Source organism: Hippichthys cyanospilos, chromosome 1 (genome assembly GCF_059441005.1).
Source record: "Hippichthys cyanospilos isolate Australia breed blue-spotted pipefish chromosome 1, RoL_Hcya_1.0, whole genome shotgun sequence".
Lineage (NCBI taxonomy): Eukaryota > Metazoa > Chordata > Actinopteri > Syngnathiformes > Syngnathidae > Hippichthys > Hippichthys cyanospilos.
The window spans coordinates 2,397,813-2,418,034 of NC_142369.1; the positions used below are offsets into that span (position 1 = coordinate 2,397,813).

Genomic DNA, 20,222 nt, shown 5'->3' on the forward strand with positions numbered 1-20,222 from the left:
CACATCTTTGAAGTGTGTGCGCGTGCGGAGGTGCCTTTTCTCTCCTCTGTTTCCCGTCAAGATGAAGAGATTTATGGAAAAACTTCCGCTCGGCGTTTTTCAGCCAACTTGACCTTCGACCTCATGTTTGGCGCTCGCCAACCAATCTGGATGAGTCAGCGTGAAAGCAAAAGAAAGAGATGTTACGCTAATGATCCGTTTGATTCAGATTGACCTTTGCCCTCAAGAGTCTTCAAATGTTCCCGTCACACGCTAAAACATGTTCTAAGGCCCATCGGTTTTTAAAAATTATATGACTCTTATGACTAACGTCATAACATTTGTTGTGCTACTGTATCTTTTCGTTCCAATTCATTTCTTCTTAATTTGAAAAGGAACATACTTTTCCTGTCATGGCATCAAAAGCCTTCAATAAGATTTGCTGATATTTGCGGAAAATATGTTAAAATCCTCAACACCTGCCGAAGTGCCTTTACGCATCGTCGGGTATTCGTACTTTCAGTTGAGAGCAGCTGCCGTTTGTCTTTCATATACTCGAAGTACACACCTGGTTGCGTCAAAGGTGCTGAATTGCAATTCATTAATTTCACAGCCATTTTCCTTTTTTTTTTTTTTTGTAACTACATAGTTTATTGCAGGAATACATTGAACAGTCACGGTTACGAAAACAACCAAGAAAGAAGACATTCATAATTCCGCTAAGCAACATAATATTACCTATGAAAAGAAATCCAAATATGTACAAGACGTTCAGCATGAGGAAAAAGAAATCTTGGCCCTTCAAAAATAGTCTCACTCCAAGTGCTTTGCGTTTTCCATAATTCATTGAAAATCAAATGCAGCCATAATAAGTCTGAAAAACAAAACACGGCATAATTACACTTATCAATTAACACTATAAACAATTTAAACACTGTGTACACGATGTAAATGAAATACATAACATTCTATAGAAATCCAGTATTTTCCAAAGACTTTTTATTCGTTTCGGCTCAAAACTAAAATAAATCTGTAGTAGAATAAAAAATAGAACAACAATAATAACATTAATATTAGGTTATTAGGTTGATTTATTTTCCTGGCACTTGCGAGCTTGCTTGAGTATTACACAAACGATGAAAAACAGTAGCATGGTAACGTTTGTTTTGCTTTTTACAAAATGCAGATCTTAAAATAATGCACCGCACTTTTATCTGTGTGTACTGTGTACACTCACTTGCCCAGTTATTAGTTTCGTTCATCGCGGTTAGGGTCGACTTCCGCGCTAGTTTGCTAGCGCGCCTGGGTGATTTGTATCCAATGAGACGAAAAATTGAGTTTGACAAAAACAAACAAGTTTGGACGTCTCAAATTCTCCGTGAGACCACGTCCACAAAGAAGCAGCAAAGAGAAGATTTGTCGTCCGTTTTCCTGAACGAGTCAGCGGCGTGTTGAGACGGGGTTGCGTTATGGGTCGTTCTTTGCGCCCCGCCCCCTCAAACCTCATTGGTCGGCGCCGCCGAGTCGGTTTGCCCGGCAACAAAGCGGGAGCTACGTGACATCCCAAACGAACATGACAAGGAAGAGCAGCATTTACATGTCGACATCACTTGCCGGTGTGTGTGAGTGCGCGCGTGATGCTAGCTGTTAACACGTGATAGTTGTCAACGGAAGCAGCGGGTGCTCGTTTGTTTACGATGCGTTCCCTCTTCAGCAACTTTCCAACGATATCGTCTAGGAAATGAGCAGGCAGGGCAATTCAGCCAATCGGCAAGCAGCAACAACCGTGGGTGAGCTTCCCAACAACAAAGGCGAGCCTTTTGAGGGCCTTAATTTTGAACTGAAGCGGATTTCGACCGATGATTTTCATCCGTCCGTTTTCTACGAGTTAGGTGGGGTCGGGTTCTTGCGGGCGAGGCCGGACTTCCCTCTCCTTGGCCGTTTCCAATTCTTCCGGCGGACGCCGAGACGTTCCCCGGCCGGCCGGGAGACATTCCTCCCGGATCGACCGAGCTTATTATCCTACGGAAGAGAGAGTCCGAACACCCTTGCAGAGGAAACAAATTCAAGCCGCTCGTATCCGGCTTCTTATTCTTTTGGCCACGGCCCGCAATTTGTGACCACGGGCCATACGAGGAATGCAGTCGGAGCCGTAAATCGAGAGCTTGTTCCTTGGGCTCGGCTCCCGACGTCACTCGGAACAAGACCTCGAGATACTCGAATACCACTTGGCAGAATTTCAACCCCAAACGCGTAGAAGGCATGGCACCCTTTTCCGACCCAGGACTAGGCTCAGATTTAGAGGTGCTTATTTGCGAACCGCTCTAGCGAGAGTTGGAGATAGCGACGGTACGACATCGTCTGCGCAAAGCAAAGATGCAATACTGAGGCCATCAAACAGGACCCCTCAACGCCTTGGCTGTGCCTAAAAATTCTGTCCGTAAAGCTTATGAATAGAATGGGTGTCAAAGGGCAGCCTTGGCAAAGTCTTCACCGGAAACAAATTCGACTGGCAATACGGACAGACTATGACACCTCCTTTACGAGGTGTTCATTATCAACTCAACTCCCCTTGGGAACCTGGAGACCGGTTGAGCCATCTCCCATGCGCCCTCAAGAATTCTGCCAAGGGTGCAGAGCAAACCGCTCCTCCGGAATCTGAGATTCAACTTTCTTTCAGACCTGCCTCTCCGGCTCCCCTGACTAGACCTTACGAATCTTTCTGTAGTTGGAACACAGATTTTCAGTCATTGGGAAGGCAGTCCAACTATGCATCTTTTGCGGGAAAGTAGCAAAGCATACAATCCACAGACAGAACCCTTCAAAGATCTGAGCTCACCTTTTACTTTTGATTTGGGGAGAATAAAAAGAAAGAAATGAAAGACACTGCCTCGGGATGACTTGATCTTTGTGGCCCCCGTTTACCCTGCTACAATGGTTGGCCAATTTGGATTTAGCAAATTCCCCCAAAGCCTTTGCTTCCTGTCCTCCGGTACCCTGTTTGATCCTCATTTCCCCCCGCGCCCTCGGACACACGTTCCAATGTTATTCCATCACTTTTTGTTGAGATGAGAGCAGTTCCGTCAAAACAGGAGGTGAAAACGTTCCTTTTAGTCCAAAAACGTGGCGTCCCATCTTTCCCTCCTTTAATCGCCCCCTCGCCGCTTTCAGACAGTGGCTCCGAGCAGCTCCTCCGACTTGGCCATGATCTCGTTCTGGTTGGAGTCCAGGCCGTAGAACTTCACCTTCAGCCCGTCCACCGGGTGGACAACAGGCACGGTGACCACGCGGGGGAAGTTTCGCGTCGCCAACTCAAAGCGGCTGGTGCTAGCTAGCTCGATGGCCAGGAGGCGTAGGAAGAGCGTGGCCAACTGCTTGCCCAGGCAGGAGCGGACGCCGCCGCCGAAAGGTAGGTAGTGGAAGCGCCCCTCCTTGTCTTCGCCGCGCTCCTGGCTGAAGCGGTCTGGGTCGAAGGCATCCACATCCTTGAAGACGGACGACGTGTCGTGCGTGTCCCGGATGCTGTACATCACACTCCAGCCTTTTGGAATCTGCACCCCCTGAGGGCCAAAAGACAAGCAAATAAATAAAAGCGATTGCCACCTTTGTGGCAATTTTGTACCTTTGTACCTTACAAGATATCAAGGTGTGTCAGGAAACTGTACATTGGCCACTATGTGACAGGAAGGCAACGCGGGACTAAGAGCAACCAAAGCTAACGCAAAATATTTCTGTCAGATAAATAGGAAGGAAAAGACACATGTAGTCTCCAGTCTTATTTTCCAGGAAGTCATTAAAAACTCGTGACAGAGGTGACTCTGTTACGCATCATCTTCAAATCAATAAGCGAAGCCATCAGGCAAGATTCCTAGCAACTCAAATGACCGGGGACAGGTTCCTTACTTACATCAAGTTCAAAGGTCTGCACGGCGGTTCGGTAGGCCCCCGAGACGGGCGTGAAGAGCCTCAGAACCTCCTTGATGACGCAGTCCAGGTACTTGAGGCTGACGATGGTGTCTAGACGCAACTGGCCCTCGGGGCAGAGGCGGCCGTTGTGGAGGAAGCCGCACGCCCTCAGCTCCTCCCGCAGGCGCTCAAGGACCGGCGGGTGGCGCAGGAGCTGCATGATAAGTGAAGTACTGGCGCTGGCCGTGGTTGCGAAGGCGGCGAAGATCAGCTCGATCGTAGATTCCTGCAACGGTGCGCAAGGATGTCCAGTTTGCAAATGTGACGTTTTGTTGGCGGGAACTAACGGCCAGTGGAAGCAACGACGCGGAGGCTCACTGCTGCATGTGTACGACAGGGCCTCCCCATTACGCTTTCAGTGTGTGTATATGTGTGTGTGTACAGGAGGCCTCTTTCAGACCTCTCCAGGGGGAGTGTTGACTTATTTTTGGCCCTGGACTTAACCCAGAAACCGCATGGAGAGAGAGCGAGTCGAGTTTCCACAGAATTCCTCGGAATGGCTGGAATAGGTAAACAGAGGGTGTGCCCGTACACCACTTTGCGTGTTCATGCGTCTCATGTTCTCGCTTTTTGCCCGGATGATTGATGAGTGACGCGACAAGTGCGCTTGTGTGCGTCTGATGCGTACAAAAAACTTTGGGTCCAACCTTGAGCTCCTGCATGGTGAGCTCGGCGCCGTTCTCCTTGGCGCTGTCCATGAGGACGTCCAGGGCGTCGCTGTAGTCTTTGCCGTGCGTGCACAGGGGCTTCTCTCTGATTGCTTTCTCGATGCTCTTCTGCAGCTTGTCGCGCGCTCGCAGACCCTGCGCACACGCGTCAGAAATTCATCCAAATCACATTCCGTCTCCGAGAGCGGGATTTTCCTGGCGCGGGGCTCGTCCGTACCTTCCTGTAGCCACTGAAGGGCATGTCGATGGGTAGGCTGAAGAGGTTGTTGACAAAATCCTGGAAGGTGGAGAACAAGTGCTTCATCTCTTCCTCGGAAACCCGGAATCCCAGCAGCACCCTCACCGCCATGGTGAAGGATAACCTCTGGCTTTCCCTGAGGACATGCGAACATTAAAGACTCTACTCAAGTCCACTTTGGTTATATTCTCCCGAGACCAAGACTATTCTGTTGTGTCTGCTGTAATGGACTTTTTTTTTTTTTTACTATATCATCATTGGAGCTAGTCTACTAAGTCCCACTATGCTCAGGAAAAAGACATCAGGTTCTTTCCACTGATGTCGCATGTGTGGGATGGAAATCGCTGCTGAGACAAAATGGAGAATATAACAAAACCCAATAGGTTGGGTCTCAAAAGCATATGGCCCTTTTAGACAGCCATTGCTCCATACATTGTGCTGTACAGTACATGGGGTCAAATTAATCGTGCATTAACAAACAGAGTGAAAACAGTTATTCAAAAACACAAATCATACCAATAACAATAGAACTGCCGAGGCTTGCGCGGAGTCAAAAGCCAAAGAACAAAAATGCGTCTGACGCAATTCGGCTGAAGGTCATTCCAAAAGGAAGGACCGGCCATAGAAAAGTCTCCATCTCAATCCCTTCTGAGGCGCCGCTTAGTCCTCGGCATCTCCTGTAGCATCTGGTCCGCAGACCTGAAGCCGCGGGCAGGTGTGGGGGGGTGGAGGTGCTCACCGAGCTTAAGTGGGGCAAGACCATTTAACGTTTTGGAAACAAATAGGGGGATCTTCAAATGAACGCTCAAATATCCTCTTGAGACTCAGCCTATTCATTTGTGTCCATTTGCGTTTTGATCTGTATCTTTTGACTCATTCGAGCTACCCTAACAAGTCCTAGTGTGCTCAACTCCACTCCCAACCATGTCTCCATTTTTTTTGATCAGGCGCAATTCATTTTGCTGGCTTTTGTGCTCCCTCTTATGAGCAGCGGTTAGTGGGCGAGCAGCAGTATTTTGGATAAATTGTAGTTGCTTGAACGAGGATGATCTCATTCCAAAATAAAATGTGTGATATTGCCTAGATGTAGCGAAGACATGAATTATTGTTTCTAAATGCTGTTGAGAAAGGTGGGGCTTTACTGTTGCCAATTGCCTAATATGATCAAAGGATGGATTTAGCAACATAACTGATTTGCTGGTCTAATTTGAAACCAATGTCCACTTTAAAAGCCAGGTATGAAACGGTTGACTTTGGAAATTAAGCCAGAGCGCCAAAGTCAACAGGTTGAGATGTTCAAGGGTCTCCACAACCAAACAGTATAACTCCAGTGTTTTTTTTTTTTCTTTTTCGTTGCAATTTAAGAAACAGTGCTGATCCAGGCTTTGATTTCCTCTCGACAGCACCAAAGTGGCTTTAAAGCAGTGGAAGGAAATACCATGTTTTTTTAGGATGCAAACCAGGGTCAGCAAATACAATGAAAACAGCAGTGGCCTCAAAATTGAACCCTGTGGAACTCCAGATGACAAGGGTGCAGAACAGGACTCAGATTAAACAAAGCGGGCACAAAAAGTCCTTTCGGTCAAATAGGATCTGAATCAAGACTAAAATAAGACGGGGCTGCTGGTGCGCGGGTTTCGCTAGTACCTGTAGACGTTGATGGGCTCCGGGTTTGAGCTCCACACACGTAGGCTCTCCTGAATCACCTGCTGTATTTTGGGCAGGTACGATTCCAAGGCCTCGTGGCTGAAGACTTTGGCAAACACCTGGATGAAGACGGAAAAGCGTTAGCAGGAGCGAGGGCACTTCAGGGTATTATTTGCTCAAGGACGCCAGAGCCGCGGAGCAGTTGATGTTGTCAGCGGATGGTCCTATTGTGCGCACATTCTTCTGTCTGCGGATGGCAGCCATCTTAACCACTTTACCTCGTGCGCCTCATGGACGAGAGCGAATGCTTTTTCTCCCCCGAGTCAGCGCAACTGCAACGCTTCTTACCCGCACGAGATGATTTATAAGATTATTTGCTGATGAGGAATTCTTACAATTGCGCATTCGTATGTGTGAGTTGTTACGAAAACAAGTCTCACGTATGCGAATCCAAAACGAAGGACGGATCACATTGCGGATGACCTTTCCTTAAAGGAGAAGTTCCAAGATTTTGACGTGTTTATATTTTTTACTGGACTTCTCCAGGTCTTGAGACAGTATTTGGTCATCTTAACCAACTGAACTAACGTTGTCTGCTGTTGTGTTTGATTTTATAGGTGGCCCGCCGCCAAAACGTGACCGCGCGAAGTCACCCGACGGGTCGGTGAGCTCCGTTGACATGAAGGTTCGGAGGAGACGGCCGCGACTGATCCAGGTTAGAAGAAAAACACACAAATGTTTGTTTGAACTGTCTCAATTGGGACATCTGTGACATTTCGGGATGTTCCAGACTTAGCTTAGGAAGGGGGTGCGGTGTGGGTGCAAGAGGCGGGGGGGGGGGGGGGGCAATTGTTCAAGAGTCATTCTGCTGCACCACAAAAACGTGACTGTCTTTCTGTAGCCTGCGGCAAACACACACACACACATACACACACATGGCGCTGTATAGAGAGCAACACACAGACACAGTTGTCCTAATAACGTCCATATGTCTTAAATTAAGTGCTTTAAGTGCTGTGAGCTGCTGGTTCCCCAAACATGTAAAGAGTCCTTTATTCTTCTCACCGGCCTTCTTTTCCCTCGCTGCTGCCTTCGCCCAAACTTCCATCTTTTTATTTTCTTCTCCACTGACTCCCATGCTTCTAGTTTGTGCGTTGTTTACTCAGAAATTCAATCAAACTTTCAATTCAGTTACATTATGACTGCAGCGATCAAATATTCAGATATCCAGATTAAACCCGACGCCCGTAACAAAACGGACAATATTCCATTGTCAATATTATCATAATGACCTCAAATAAACCTGAGTCGAGATAACACGGTATTAGGAAGGGGCTCCGCTAACTGCTGACTTCTGACGCGGGCACTTGTGTGTTGCATTTTCTGTTGTGGTCGCGTCGCGCATCCTCGTACAAGCCGGCGGTACACACGCGCGAGCCCCCCGGTACGCGTGTCACGTGGCAGCCCCCTCTACTGGCTCAAGGCCCGCAGGTGCAGCGGCTTCTCTCCGGGCCGCTCCCGGATTCAAGCGGAGCTGAATCCTGCCGCCCGATTTGGGGAAAGCCCTCCTCCCGTGGAGGACACGCCACGGCGCCACCTTTTCCAGCTCTCATCTGACATGTTTCAGAGAGACCGTGTTCAGGTTGCCGCGTGTGTGTTGGGGCCCCCAACAGAAAGCCCCTCTTTGTGCCTTCCTAATCAGGGGTCATTACACGAGGTTAGCGCATGGGGCTCCAGAGAGTTGAAAGCCCAGATTAGAACCCCGATTTAAAACGCTAACCCTAGTTTGGAACCCTATTTTGAAACACTAACGCTTCTCGGAGGTCATACGAACCGTCAGAGACCGGCTGACCTCTGGCGGTTTCGCTTTCCCCGTTGTTGGCCACAGCTGACGCCGCCCTCCTCCCGCAGGACTCGGCGGGAGAAAGTGAGAGGCTGATTTACAGGAAATGCGCCGGATTGCGCCTTGATGTGCGCGTGCATGACTGTATGTGTGTGTGTGTGTGCGTGCGTGCGTGTGTGTGTGTTAGCAAGGTAGGTATTTGCCCCGGGGACCAAAGGATAATGGCACTAAGTGGCTGATTACCTGAAATGGTCCTGGTGAGGAAAAGATGACGGAAAGAGAGATAATAGGCGGCGTCAGGGAGGAATTAAGGGCTGCCCAGTCGCAATCCGAATGGCTCGTCACAGACTTTTTTATGAATAGGCTACGGGGTGTCCCCATCCCATTTTTATATTGGGTATCGTTCTGGTATCGGCCCCGAAAGGAATATCGGAGGACTTCTGATAATGGGGTGATATCTCAGGCCCCTAATTATATTTGTATTCATTTTATTAAAGTGTAATATGTCGCTATGTTTTAGTTTTGAATTTTTGTAATCCAAATCTTTGGACTAAATGTGTCATATTTTGCTGACTATATATATTTTGCTCTATATGTATATACTATTTGTATACTATACTTCCATCCATCCATCTAGGCATCCATTTTTAGAGGTGATTCATTTTAATTCTTTAAATTCATCCACAGATTAATCAGTGCTTGGCATTTTTTTTTCTACCAAAAATTATTTTTTTTTAAACCCTACATTGACTGTTGACCCCTGCTATAAGTGGGACTAGGTACCAGGCCGGCCTGGGAAAAGTGAACATCTGCAAATAATCGACACTTAATTGGGAGCAACGGATGTTATTTTATTCATTTAAATGTATTAAATTAACCCGCCAACACTTGCATTCATTCTGCCAAACCTCAGCGGCGGGGAGAATGAATATGGGCATACCCTATTGATAGGCTATTCATATAAGAATCGCGCGACATTCCAAAATGGCCGCCTAACAGAGGGTTGGGATCATCGCCGCTTCGGCCCGAGCGGTAGATGCGCGATGGACCTGATGGGCTTGAATTACCGGAGGAAACGGCGGCGTACTGACCTTCCTCCTCTTGCGGTGGATGTCGCCGATGCTGTTGGCCAGCGAGTTGGGGCCGAGCAGGGCGGCGGTGCTCTGCGGCCAGTCCACCGTCACCAGCGTGTGCTCGCCCATCAGCACCTTGCGCACGTTCTCGGCGCCCGTCACGCGGATCAGCGGCCGGCCCAGCAGGTGGGTCTTGAACACGTTGCCGTACTTTTGCCTCCGCGAGGCGTGGAAACCCGAACCCTGCGCGGAAGAATGGGGGGGGGGGGGGCGAGAAACATCCGGGTCAAGCGGGTCACGTCTCGGCCATTCACAATGGACGCTGTTTCTCAGCCGCAAGGAGACATTTTGGACTCTTGCCCCGTAAATGGGCCGCGTGTGTGCGCCCGAAGCCGCTTAGCGTGTCGCACACAAGCACATTATTCACACGCGCACGTGTGGTGACACACATGCTAGCAGTAAATTCATAAAATTCACAAAAACGTGCAAAGTAAACAAACATGGCGAGGCTGCGCTGTGACAACACTAACTGGTTTGACCCTGGAGGCCTCTCGGGGGAAGAGATATGCGCGAGAGTCACACGCACGTACACACGCAGACGACTACACAACCGCTGCGTGGCGTGTCAAACATTTCTCATATTTCCATGTTAATGCCTGTGTTGGTTCAGCCCTCTAATATTTGCCAAAGGCACACTCTGCACCGGCGGTGGCAGCTCCTCTGGCCCGCTTGCCAGGGCAGGAACCAAAAAAAAAAATGATGTAATGTTCGTGTTGACTTTTTTTTTTTTTAATTTTAGTTACAAAACATGCAATTCTAATATAGTGTAATATAGCAATTTGTTGTGCATATCGATACACATCGTGATGCTCCTTCTGGTGTGTGCGCTTTGGCCACCAGGGGGCGTCATAATTCAATCAGACATTTAAACCTGCGAAAATTATCATCATCTAAACTAATTTAGATCCTTACAGCAGCAAAATGTTAATAATTCGCCCATAATCGATTTGATGAGAATTATTATTTTTCATTCACAATCAATACCTTTAAAAACACATTATTTTCACTGGTTTTCCCCTGAAAATAAATGTGATGAACTTGTCTGTCGCGTGGCCAAACCCAGTAGAGGTGAGCTGTGATTGGCCGACCTTCCGGCACATCTAATGGAAAAGGAAAACTATTTTCAAAGTTTTCATTTCTAGTAAAACTGCATTTAATTATCGCATTAAGTATATGAACATTTTTATCGCTGAAAACGGCTAGAGAAAGTAGCATTTTGGAAATAGTAAGCAAGCAGTTCAGGAAGGGGGCAAATACTTTTTCACAGGCCATTTGAAACATTTTGGGTGTGGGCGTGTTGGTGAGGGAGGGGGGAGGGGCCGGTTAAGGGGCTTGGTCCCTAACCCCTGCGGTTAGCAAGGCTTTGACTGTACGGCTCTTTTTTTTTTTTTTTTTCCCGCCAGCAACACGCCCACGCCGTTGTCGCCGCCCCGCGACGCGGGCTTGCGCCGATTGAGCCCAGATGCGGCTAATTAGCATTTTGTAATTGCGCTAACCCGCCTCAGATGTGCGCGCCTTCATGAGGTGTGGACCTTTTCTCTTTGTGACCCCGCCGGAACCCCATCAACCCCCCCTCCGCTGGAAGTGACATTTGGCAATTTTCATTTTAGTCCTCCACACATTAGTTCTTCAAACTACTCATCGGAACTGTTTTCACAGCTCCCGTGCACTTCCTCTTTTTTTTTTTTTTTCTTTTTAACTACACATGCACACTCACACACACGGACTCCCCGGAGTGCCGACTGGCCTCTGGAGCCCTCAGGGTGTGTGTGACAGTGTGTGTGTGTGTGTGAGAGAGTTGTTTTCCAAGCTACATTTTGCTGCCACATGGATGTAGAGTGGTTTAGTATGTCTGCTTGGCATGCCGGCCTCCACGCACGCACGCACCCACGCTCGCACACACACGGTGGAAGGGGAGTTCCTTCAGCCGCTAGACAAGGCTCCCTTTCACACTCCCAAGATACACCATCAGATTGATGCGCGTACGCGCATGTGTGCGCGCAGTACATTACTATATGATTTTCCATTTCTTTTCCTCCGTTTTGACTTTTGCACACGCATTTTGGCTGCAAATGTTTTCATGTCTTGTTCCTGACAAATTCTACACTCGGTGGTGCCACCAAGGGGTGGCACCCCTTTAAATTTGATGACACGACGGCTAGTGTGGATTTTTGTACTTGTCCCTTGTGGTTGTTTTGTTTACGATAAATGTGCGCAGCGAAGAATCGTTTAGTGTTTTGTTTTTCTATGGTTGTAAAGCCGCTTTATTTTGACAGACAGCCCACACCCGGTTCCCGTACGACTAGCATTGGCTATAACTAGCGGTTAGCAGCTAAACTAGTGATTAGCGCATTAGCTTGGAAACCTTAGCGCCCTTTCTTAGTCTATAGTTGTGCTTCTCAATGACTTTTCGCAAAGATTCGCCAGGAAATCGAAAACATTTCGTGCCCCGCGTTGCCACGGTTACGATCAATAAGATTATCAGCGATCGAAATTGTGTAAGTAAACCCCTTTTTAAACATGAACAAAAAAAAGAAATATAAATCAACTTTCAGCAAACTTTTACTTTTTAACTGTGTTTATACAGATTAGTCTGAAACTGAAAAAATATTACAGTGCGTCAAAGTGCCTGAAATAAGTACATCAATTATTACTTAAACTAGAAACATTTTTACCAACTGAACTGTTATCAGTAAATAATAACCAACTTAAATCAATCTGGAACATTAACGCAGGAGCACTCGTGTCTCCCAAAAATTAACCTGAAGGAAAAGGGACAAAATATTCCTATAATCTAATCATGAATGTGATTTAGGAAAAACTTTGTTGACAGCAATTAAAAAAGTTTCTCTCCCCTCACAGTCTTTGACAATGAGATCAGCACTGCCCCACCCGGTGCCACTGATGTGCAATTACAATTCACACGGGAAAAGTAAGGCCCGTTCCCCGGGATCCTACGCTACCGCCGCATATATTTATGATCAAACTCGAAACATAACTGCATCACTATTAAGTCTATGCTCATCAGATTGTTAGTAACATTAAATGCATCACAATAAATCAAAAAATATCATTAGAAATGTCCAATTTTCAATTGTTTTCTCCCGTCCGCTTCACCACAACCGTGTAAAAATATCCTGAAATTATGACATTTAGTTTTGCTGTGCCAGTCAGAGATGCCCCCCCCCGATGAAAAAATTCTGAAGGCGCCACTGCCTACACTGTGTGTGCATGCGTGTGTGTGTGTGTGTGTCGGGTGGGGGGGGGTGACATTTAGTTAAAAAGGTGAGAAGTGGCCTCCCCCCTCTCTGTTCCAAAATCTGGCAATTTGCACAAAGACACACACAGCGAGCATGGAAAAGTTGTGATGTAATGACGCCACTTTTTTCTCGCAAGAGAACATGACCGCATTCAGGATTTGTCTCTCTCACACACACACACGCGCGGAACACCCAATCGCAAAACGGGTCCCGACTACACCGCCTCAGACTTCAAAATAATAAGCGGCTTCTGGCGCCGGACGCCAAAAAAGAGAAGATCCCAGAAAAGCGCCCGCGTCTCTCCGAACACGCCCTAGCGGGGTCCGAGCGGCGCTAAAAATACCCGCGTGTTCTGTTGGCCTTGGCCCGCTGGCGAACCTGCGCCGGGCCTTATAAATGTCCCCTTTGTAGCGCCGTGGAAATGTCCAACAAATGACTCTTTTATTAGGCCATGACAAAAAAACACAGCTAATTATGTTGACTTAGATCTGCGTGCGTGCGTGCGTGCGTGCGTGCGTGCGTGCGTGCGCGTGACATATCGGGGTGATGCTTAGCAGCCAGGCGGTGGGGGTTGCTGTTCTGGGAAGAAAGGGGGGCGGTCGAGCCGCGAATGAAACGAGGGGAAGCCTCCGCTCGCCCAAGCGGACGCTACCGGTCCGGAGGCGGGACGCTTCCAAAAATATTGAAGCAATGATGCGGAATTATTTACAATGCTACCGAATGAGGGAGAATTCACTCGCTGGATACGGGAATATTTTGGGAATTTGGGGATCGGGAGCGAGGGGTGTCCAAATGGAGGGCTGCCGTCCCGCCATCTTTTTGAAATTGCCGTCCTCTAAGACGCATCGGGGTGGTTAGCAGGCTTCTGCCGATGAATGTGTTGGAGAACGGAAATATCCAAAACATGGGGGATCGCGCTGCTTGAGGACTGAGTTTGGACACCCCGATGTAGAATGTTTTTTTTATTTTATTTTTGAAAAAAAACTGAAAATTGTTCCTAAGGCGAACGCAATCACCTGGATGACTTGAATTTCAAATTGAAACCATGCAAATGTCGTTTAAATGAATTGTGAATAATGTTAGGCCTCATTGGAAATTTTGGGGGTGATTTTATTTTTTTTTTTATAGGAAATTATAAGGCCGGAATTGTGCGAATCAAAACATTGGTGGGGTAGCGTGTGAAATTGCCTTCATCTTTCACGTAAAAAATAAATCAAATACTTTGCTTGAACAATACGGCGATTTAGTGGTTCACTGTCAGCTGTTTTTTTTTTTTTTTAGCAGAGGATAAATATATTTGAGTATTGTTATTCTTTCTGAATCGTTCAAAAAATGTTGGAGTAGCATGTCAAAAATGTGCCTTCATCTTTCACATAACCCCCAAAAATACTGTGAACAAACAGTGATGTAGTGGGGGTTTGCTGTCTTACCCATTTTTGTCAGACGATAAAAAATAAATGTCTTTGACTATTGTTATATTGTCTCATGACACTAAGACGTACAATCGGTGCTGTTTGTTAGCCCGTCTATGACCTTTCCCATTCCATGTTAGCGTCAAGCTCGCCGACATGAAATCCTAGACACTTAAGTATTAAATCGATACTTAAGTACATTAAGGACATACATTTCCAGACACCTAAGTATTAAATCGATACTTAAGTACCTGGGATTGAATGGACTCTTAGAAACGTGAAAATACGTCCGTGGCATCCAATGAGCGAAATACAAAACAGGTCACTCTCTCCGTTTTGCATTCGGCCGAAGGTTCTTTCGGCGCCGCCCGAGCAGGCCATCGTAGCCGGGGCGTTTCGGAAGCGCCGGCGGGCCCGACCCACGTCGGAAGCCGAAGCGGGAGTAGCGAAGGTGAAAAAGGAGGGGCTGAAAGGAGGAGGAGCGGCGCGAGGACAAGAGGCGGCCAAAGGCTGCGAGGGAATTCCTTCCCTCTTTTCAGCTGTCAATCATTCAGGCGCTGCCAGAGGTGCCAGGGAAACCCGCCCGCGCGCGCGCGCGCGCGAACGCCGCCATTGGGCCCGCGCTCGACAATGACCCGCGTCGCCTTGCGGTCACGCCGGCGTTTCAGAAACAGAAGAGGAAGGAAGGAAGGAAGGCGAGGAGGCGGGAAAAGAAAAGGGGGAAGGCGGAACGAGGGAGAGCGAGAGTGCGGCGGCGGGGGAGGAGGCGGGGGGGGGGGGGGGGGCGGATTAGCGAAGAGGGGCTTCGGATAGTTCAGCCAGAACACGAGTAGAATGCGGCGAGGGCGAGCGAGGGGGGAGAGAGAGAGAGCGAGAGCGTTGGCCCCTGACCTGAGGACATTTTAGAAAAGGAGATTATGCTTGTTGAAAACGCTCTAAGCGCTCACCCCGGGACCCCCGCTAATACCGCCGACACACATACACACACGCTTGTAAAGCTACGCTTGTGAGGACGTCCGTTGACATCGTGCGTTTCCTAGCCGCCAGAACAAGCGATTGCCTAACTCCAGCCTCAACCCAAAGCCGTGCGCTAAAAGCTAGTTTGGGCCTAATTGTCCTCGGTAAAATACAATACTCGCTATGCGGAACCTCAATTAAGCAGACTCCTTTGTATCCAGCTCACGGCGGCCATTTTGTCAACTAAAAATGACATCGTTGCGGTTCGGCTCGCTCGGTCACGTGACCAAATTCTCCAAAGCGCTTGAGCCTGTCGTTTTATCAAGATGAAGAATAATCAATAACCTCATCAATAACGTTGAAACGCTTTTAAATCCAGTTTCAAAACCGCTACTTGCTCATTCATTTGATCCGAGCCGGTCTTTCAAAATACTTTACGTATGCTTCATTCATATTCCGCAAATGCAATATCAGTATTAACTCATTCACCGCCAACGACGGCCATAGACGTCAAAGATCCATTTTGACCGGTTTGGCGGTGAATTAATTAAGGACGCTGTATCGCTGTCGTATAACAAAGAATAAACATGTATTACTTGCGCTAAATAGCTGACAATCATTTCACGGAAGAACGTTTAACCCGTTCGCTGCCAATGACGGCTGTGGACGTGAAAGCTCCGTTTTGAGTGGAGCGGCAGTGAATGAGTTAATCTTGTGTTTAGAGTCTTGTTTTGTTTTTTTTAAAATACAGAGGCAGATTTACCTTTTTTTTTAGGCACTTCAAATTGTCCCTTCAATGTAGCAAGTTTAAAGCGCTTGGTTATCAGCCATAAGTGCACACACAAAATGCAGAGAAATGACGAAAAACTTTTGGACATGGTTTTTGTTTTTCTTGACTTGGCCGAATTAGAGTGCCTCGTCGTCATTTGTGATGCATGCGCGACACAAAGAGAAATGTAAAAAAAAAGATGAAAGCCCGATGACAGCTAGCTTGCGGATTGGGATTGTACACCAGCATGGCTACTTTCGAGCGCCTCGTAGTTGGACACGAGTGCACGCGCGGCAAAGTGAGAAAGGTTAACAAACGGCTTTTGACAAAATCGGCTATTTTCAAACGTAGAAAATTCAAGTCACAGCACGTCAGGTCCCAAACTGAGCTGCTGAAAAAAAAAAAAAAGTGTGCTGCGCGTGCGTCTGCACAACGGTGCCATGTCGCGCCGTCATGGAACCTTCGCGGCAAAGTCACAACGGCGGCAGCGAGTTCTGCTCCGTTTCGTCCATGTGGTTTGAATCTGTGTTACGCTCTAATAGCCGGGAAAAGTCGCCAACTTTTTTTTTTTCCTCCCTCCACGATACCGCGGAGTTCGTTTTGTTGACATGCGCGGAGACGAACATTTAAAAGCAAGCGATGGCACTTTTTTTTTTTTTTTAATCAATTGACAACAAAGTGAAATCATGGAAAATGAAGGCGAGTGTTTATGTTCAGGAATTTGATGAAAATAAATTCCAACGGGATAAGTCGAGGAAAAAAAAAAACGGCTTGTTTTGTGGGCCACGTAAAAGAACATTTCGGACCAGATCCGGACCCCAGGCTGTGGCTTTGACACACTTCACGTTTTCTATGCGTAGGGGCAAAAAGTGATCTCCGATGGCGGAGGAATTTAAGGAATTGCACATTTATATTGCAGTGTATTTTAATTTTAACAGATTTCATAAGCTTTTTTGCATAAATTGAACCGTATGCTAGTATTTGCGTGTGGTGAATTTAAATGGCTTCGGATATTTTAATTTGTCGTTAAATATTTCTGCAAAATCAAATGTTGGGATTGCTTCCATTCTAGGTGACTTTAAGAAAAAAAGTCTCCTAGAAAATGTTTTCATTTTCGGTACAAAAATCTGTTGTCTATTTGTCTACGTTTCATTTTTTTCCCCACAAATCCTGTATTCACATCAAGCAAATATTTTCCACTGCATCTGACTTCATTTATATTGTTTTTTTACTCAAAAGTTTTAGAATACCACAATTTTCCATTTTTGAGTACTTTTCAAGCGGCTGAAGTCAAATGAATGGTTTACGCGGGTTACTGCCAGAGGTTAATAACGCTAAAAAAATGAAGTGATGTTGACAATTAATGTACATTTTTGACATTTTAGAGCGCAGCGTTCAGCCTTAAACTCCACGTAACGCATGTTTCCAAACTTTTAATCTAAAACGCACGCCAGTCTCATGATGAGGCAAAATGTCCATTTGGGGGCTCCCCTTCATTTACATTTCGTCTGTTTGCTTAAAACAACGAGGGAGATCTTCGTGCGTTTTTTTTTTTTTTTTTTTTTGCGGCCCCGTCGCTGCTTTTGTACGGTACTTGTAACGGGACGAAAAAGGGAAGGAAAAAAAAAACGGGAGCATCTTCCGCCTCCTCACGCCTGCCAATCAAAGCGTCGCAAAGTGTTGCGCGCGCGAACGGAACGAGGCGATCCGAGCCGAAAGGAGCCGAGCCGGGCCGGGCCGCGCCGAGCTTACCTGCAGGAGCCAGTGGCACGTCTCGCCGATGAACGGGAAGCCCATGGAGCCCTTGGGCATGGGCAGCTTGCACTTTTTGTCCCGCGTGGCGGTCCAGCGCAGCTGCCACAGCTGCTGCGAGACGGCCAGCAGCAGCGCCACGCACAGCGCGCACGCCGCCAGCGCGGCCAGCGCGGACAGCAGGTCGAAGGTGTCGAAGAGCATGCCGGGACCGGGGGTGGGTCGGTAGCTAGGTAGGTAGGTAGGTGGGTGGGGGAGGAGGGGGGAGGAGGACGCCGCGGGCTCCTAGCGGCCGGACCACCTCATGCCGCTCGCGTGAAGGTGAAGACGAGGAGGAGGATGAGGATGAGGAGGAAGGATGACGAGCACGAGGATGCTTCGGCCGCTGCTTCTGAGCTGGGGCGCGCGCGTGTGGGCGCACTGTGCGTGTGTGCGTCAGTCAAATGAGTGTTTATATAGCGCGCGGGCAGCGGCCAAGGTCTCCCCCCTCCCCGCCCCTCTGCTCCACCTCCTTCGGCTCCTGGAGGACCCCCGCCTCACCCGCATCCCCCTCTCAGGAGGAGGGGGCGGGAAGGAGCGCGCCCGCCCGCCCGCCCGCCCGCCGCGGCAACTGCTCAACTAGTCACCTGCGCGCGCCGGAAGTGCGCGTCAACTTTGCGAAAGTTGCAGCCGCGCCGAGCGGCGACGTTTAGCCTCGCGCGCCCGCTGTGCTCGCGAGTCGGCGCTACGGACGTTCAATTGACTGGAATCCTTCTTGTGTGTGACGTAGCAAGGGCCCCGACGTATGTGAGCGCACGCACGCACGCTTCAAGTTTGTGTGCGTGCGTCTGAGAGTTTGTGTCACGCGCATCTTTTGCGCCGCTTCTGCTTGTTGTTGAGACGGAAGCGCAATGTCGCCGTCTGGTGGCAGCCCAGCGTGCTGCAGCGCGAAACGATCTAGCGACTGTTTCGTGGAAGACGTTGGCGCTGCATTTAATCACGTAATTTTTTTAGGAACAAGAAGAATAATTCGTGGAAAATGCAATCCTGATGCAATTTTTCTCGTGGGAGAAATCCATTTATTGACAATAAGAATGTTGCACAATATTATTCAAATATATAACTATGCCCTTCCGAGACCTAGCCTATTTGTGTCCACTGTAGTGGACATTCGTTTTTTTGGATTCCATCTATAGACTCATTCAAGCTACCTTTCTAAGTGTGTGCTGAGTATAAGACATTCTGGCTTTTCCATTGGTGTCTCATGAGTGGACACAAATGAATCGACTGGGTCTCAAAAGGACATCACATTGTAATTTTTTTAAATCATTCAATCACAAAGACTTTTTTCTGTCCGTAAAAGTAACTGAATACTGTAGGGAACTAAGGACAAAAGTAAAAATGACAATTTAGTTGCTAAAGTACTTGGTTACTTTAGTACTTAATTACCTTAAAGTAATTGTTTCCTTAAAGTACACCAACTGATTGTTTTTTGTCCTCTGATAGGTAACTAAGTGGTTGTGCCATGTTGCCATTTGACATGTCACCATCTGGCTGAAATTTCAGCTCCCTACTCTTTGTTTGTTTTACCATTTTTGGGTCTTATTGTTCATTCTGGCAGTGTTTCAGCCAAGAAATTACACACTCTTGGTAGTGTGATAACTCAGTGGTGCTGGCATGTTGAACTTTGACATGTTGTCACCATCTGTCTGAAATTTCAGCTCCCGACTGTCTTTCTTTACCATTTTTGGGTCAAATATTTCCACATAATTCTCACAGTATTTTAGTCAAGGGAAGGCACACTCATGCAAAGTGGTTATGCTATGTTACAATTTGACATGTTATTACTGTCTGCCTGAAATTTCAGCTTCCTACTCTTTTTTTGTTTTGTTTTGCAATTTTTGAGTCAAATTCTTCATTCTGGCAGTGTTTTAGCCAAGAAATGACACACTCCTGGTAGTGTGATATCTCATTGGTCCTGCCATGTAGAATTTTGACATGTTGTTGCTGAAATTTCAGCTCCCCGCTGTCTTCTTTTCAATGTGTTACCTTTGATTTGAAACGCCTTTGATGTTGAGATCAAAGGATTGGACAAAACATCGCACAAGCTGAACTTAATGGTACGCAAATGTCATGTAACGGAAACAAAAAAATGATTGTTTATTTTCTTCCTGTTTCTAGGCATACCAAGGCCATATTGGGGTTCATCTGAAATCTTCGACTCCGCCCACGACCAACAAAACCGCGGCACCACGAGGACATCAAAGGTTAAGGTAGGATAAGCTCCTCCTCCTCGGGGTAAAGACGACACGGTCGGTCGGGCTCAAGTGTTGGAACTTTTATTGTGAAGTGAAAAGAAAGAAATCCCAGTGAGCGCGAATGCATAGACGTGTCCCTTTTAATGGCGAGAGAGGTACGCGGGTGTCCCGCTCAGGCGTGGTGCTGCGCGATGAGGTTGCGCAACTGTTTGATGACGGCGTCGATCAGCTTCTGCCTGTCGCGCTCCGTCTTTCGAAACTGCGCGAAGACCACGTTCTTCTTGCTGCTCTCCCGCATCCTGCCGGCCGCAAAAACACAAAGGGCGCAGTGTTGTGCACAGGAGTTGAAAAAGTTCGGGTA

At 47.6% G+C, this 20,222-nt stretch overlaps 3 protein-coding genes across 7 annotated transcripts in view; 1 reads left to right on the forward strand and 2 right to left on the reverse strand.

Annotated features, from left to right (window-relative positions):
• Window positions 1–20,222, forward strand: part of tkfc (triokinase/FMN cyclase) — a 104,473-nt gene that overhangs the window by 41,323 nt on the left and 42,928 nt on the right. For both annotated transcript variants that reach the window (XR_015865603.1, XM_088414761.1), the window contains exons 4-5: window positions 7,116–7,213; window positions 19,785–19,876. The gene's annotated coding sequence lies outside the window, so the exon portion shown is untranslated. The remainder of the gene's footprint in view (window positions 1–7,115; window positions 7,214–19,784; window positions 19,877–20,222) is intronic.
• On the reverse strand, window positions 615–18,051 carry cyp26b1 (cytochrome P450, family 26, subfamily b, polypeptide 1). The gene is made up of 7 exons (XM_088414799.1): window positions 17,625–18,051; window positions 9,433–9,657; window positions 6,499–6,617; window positions 4,831–4,987; window positions 4,593–4,748; window positions 3,887–4,171; window positions 615–3,539 (listed from the first exon to the last, which is right to left on the reverse strand). The coding sequence occupies exons 1-7, from the start codon at window positions 17,826–17,828 to the stop codon at window positions 3,147–3,149; spliced, it is 1,539 nt and encodes a 512-aa protein (XP_088270925.1). The 5' UTR covers window positions 17,829–18,051; the 3' UTR covers window positions 615–3,146.
• exoc6b (exocyst complex component 6B) overlaps window positions 19,927–20,222 on the reverse strand; it is a 32,184-nt gene continuing 31,888 nt past the window's right edge. For all 4 annotated transcript variants that reach the window (XR_015865594.1, XM_088414692.1, XM_088414702.1 and 1 more), the window contains one exon: window positions 19,927–20,160. Coding sequence is in view for 3 of the 4 variants with exons in the window: in XM_088414702.1 (XP_088270828.1) it covers window positions 20,002–20,160 (159 nt within the window). In the remaining variant the exon portion in view is untranslated. The remainder of the gene's footprint in view (window positions 20,161–20,222) is intronic.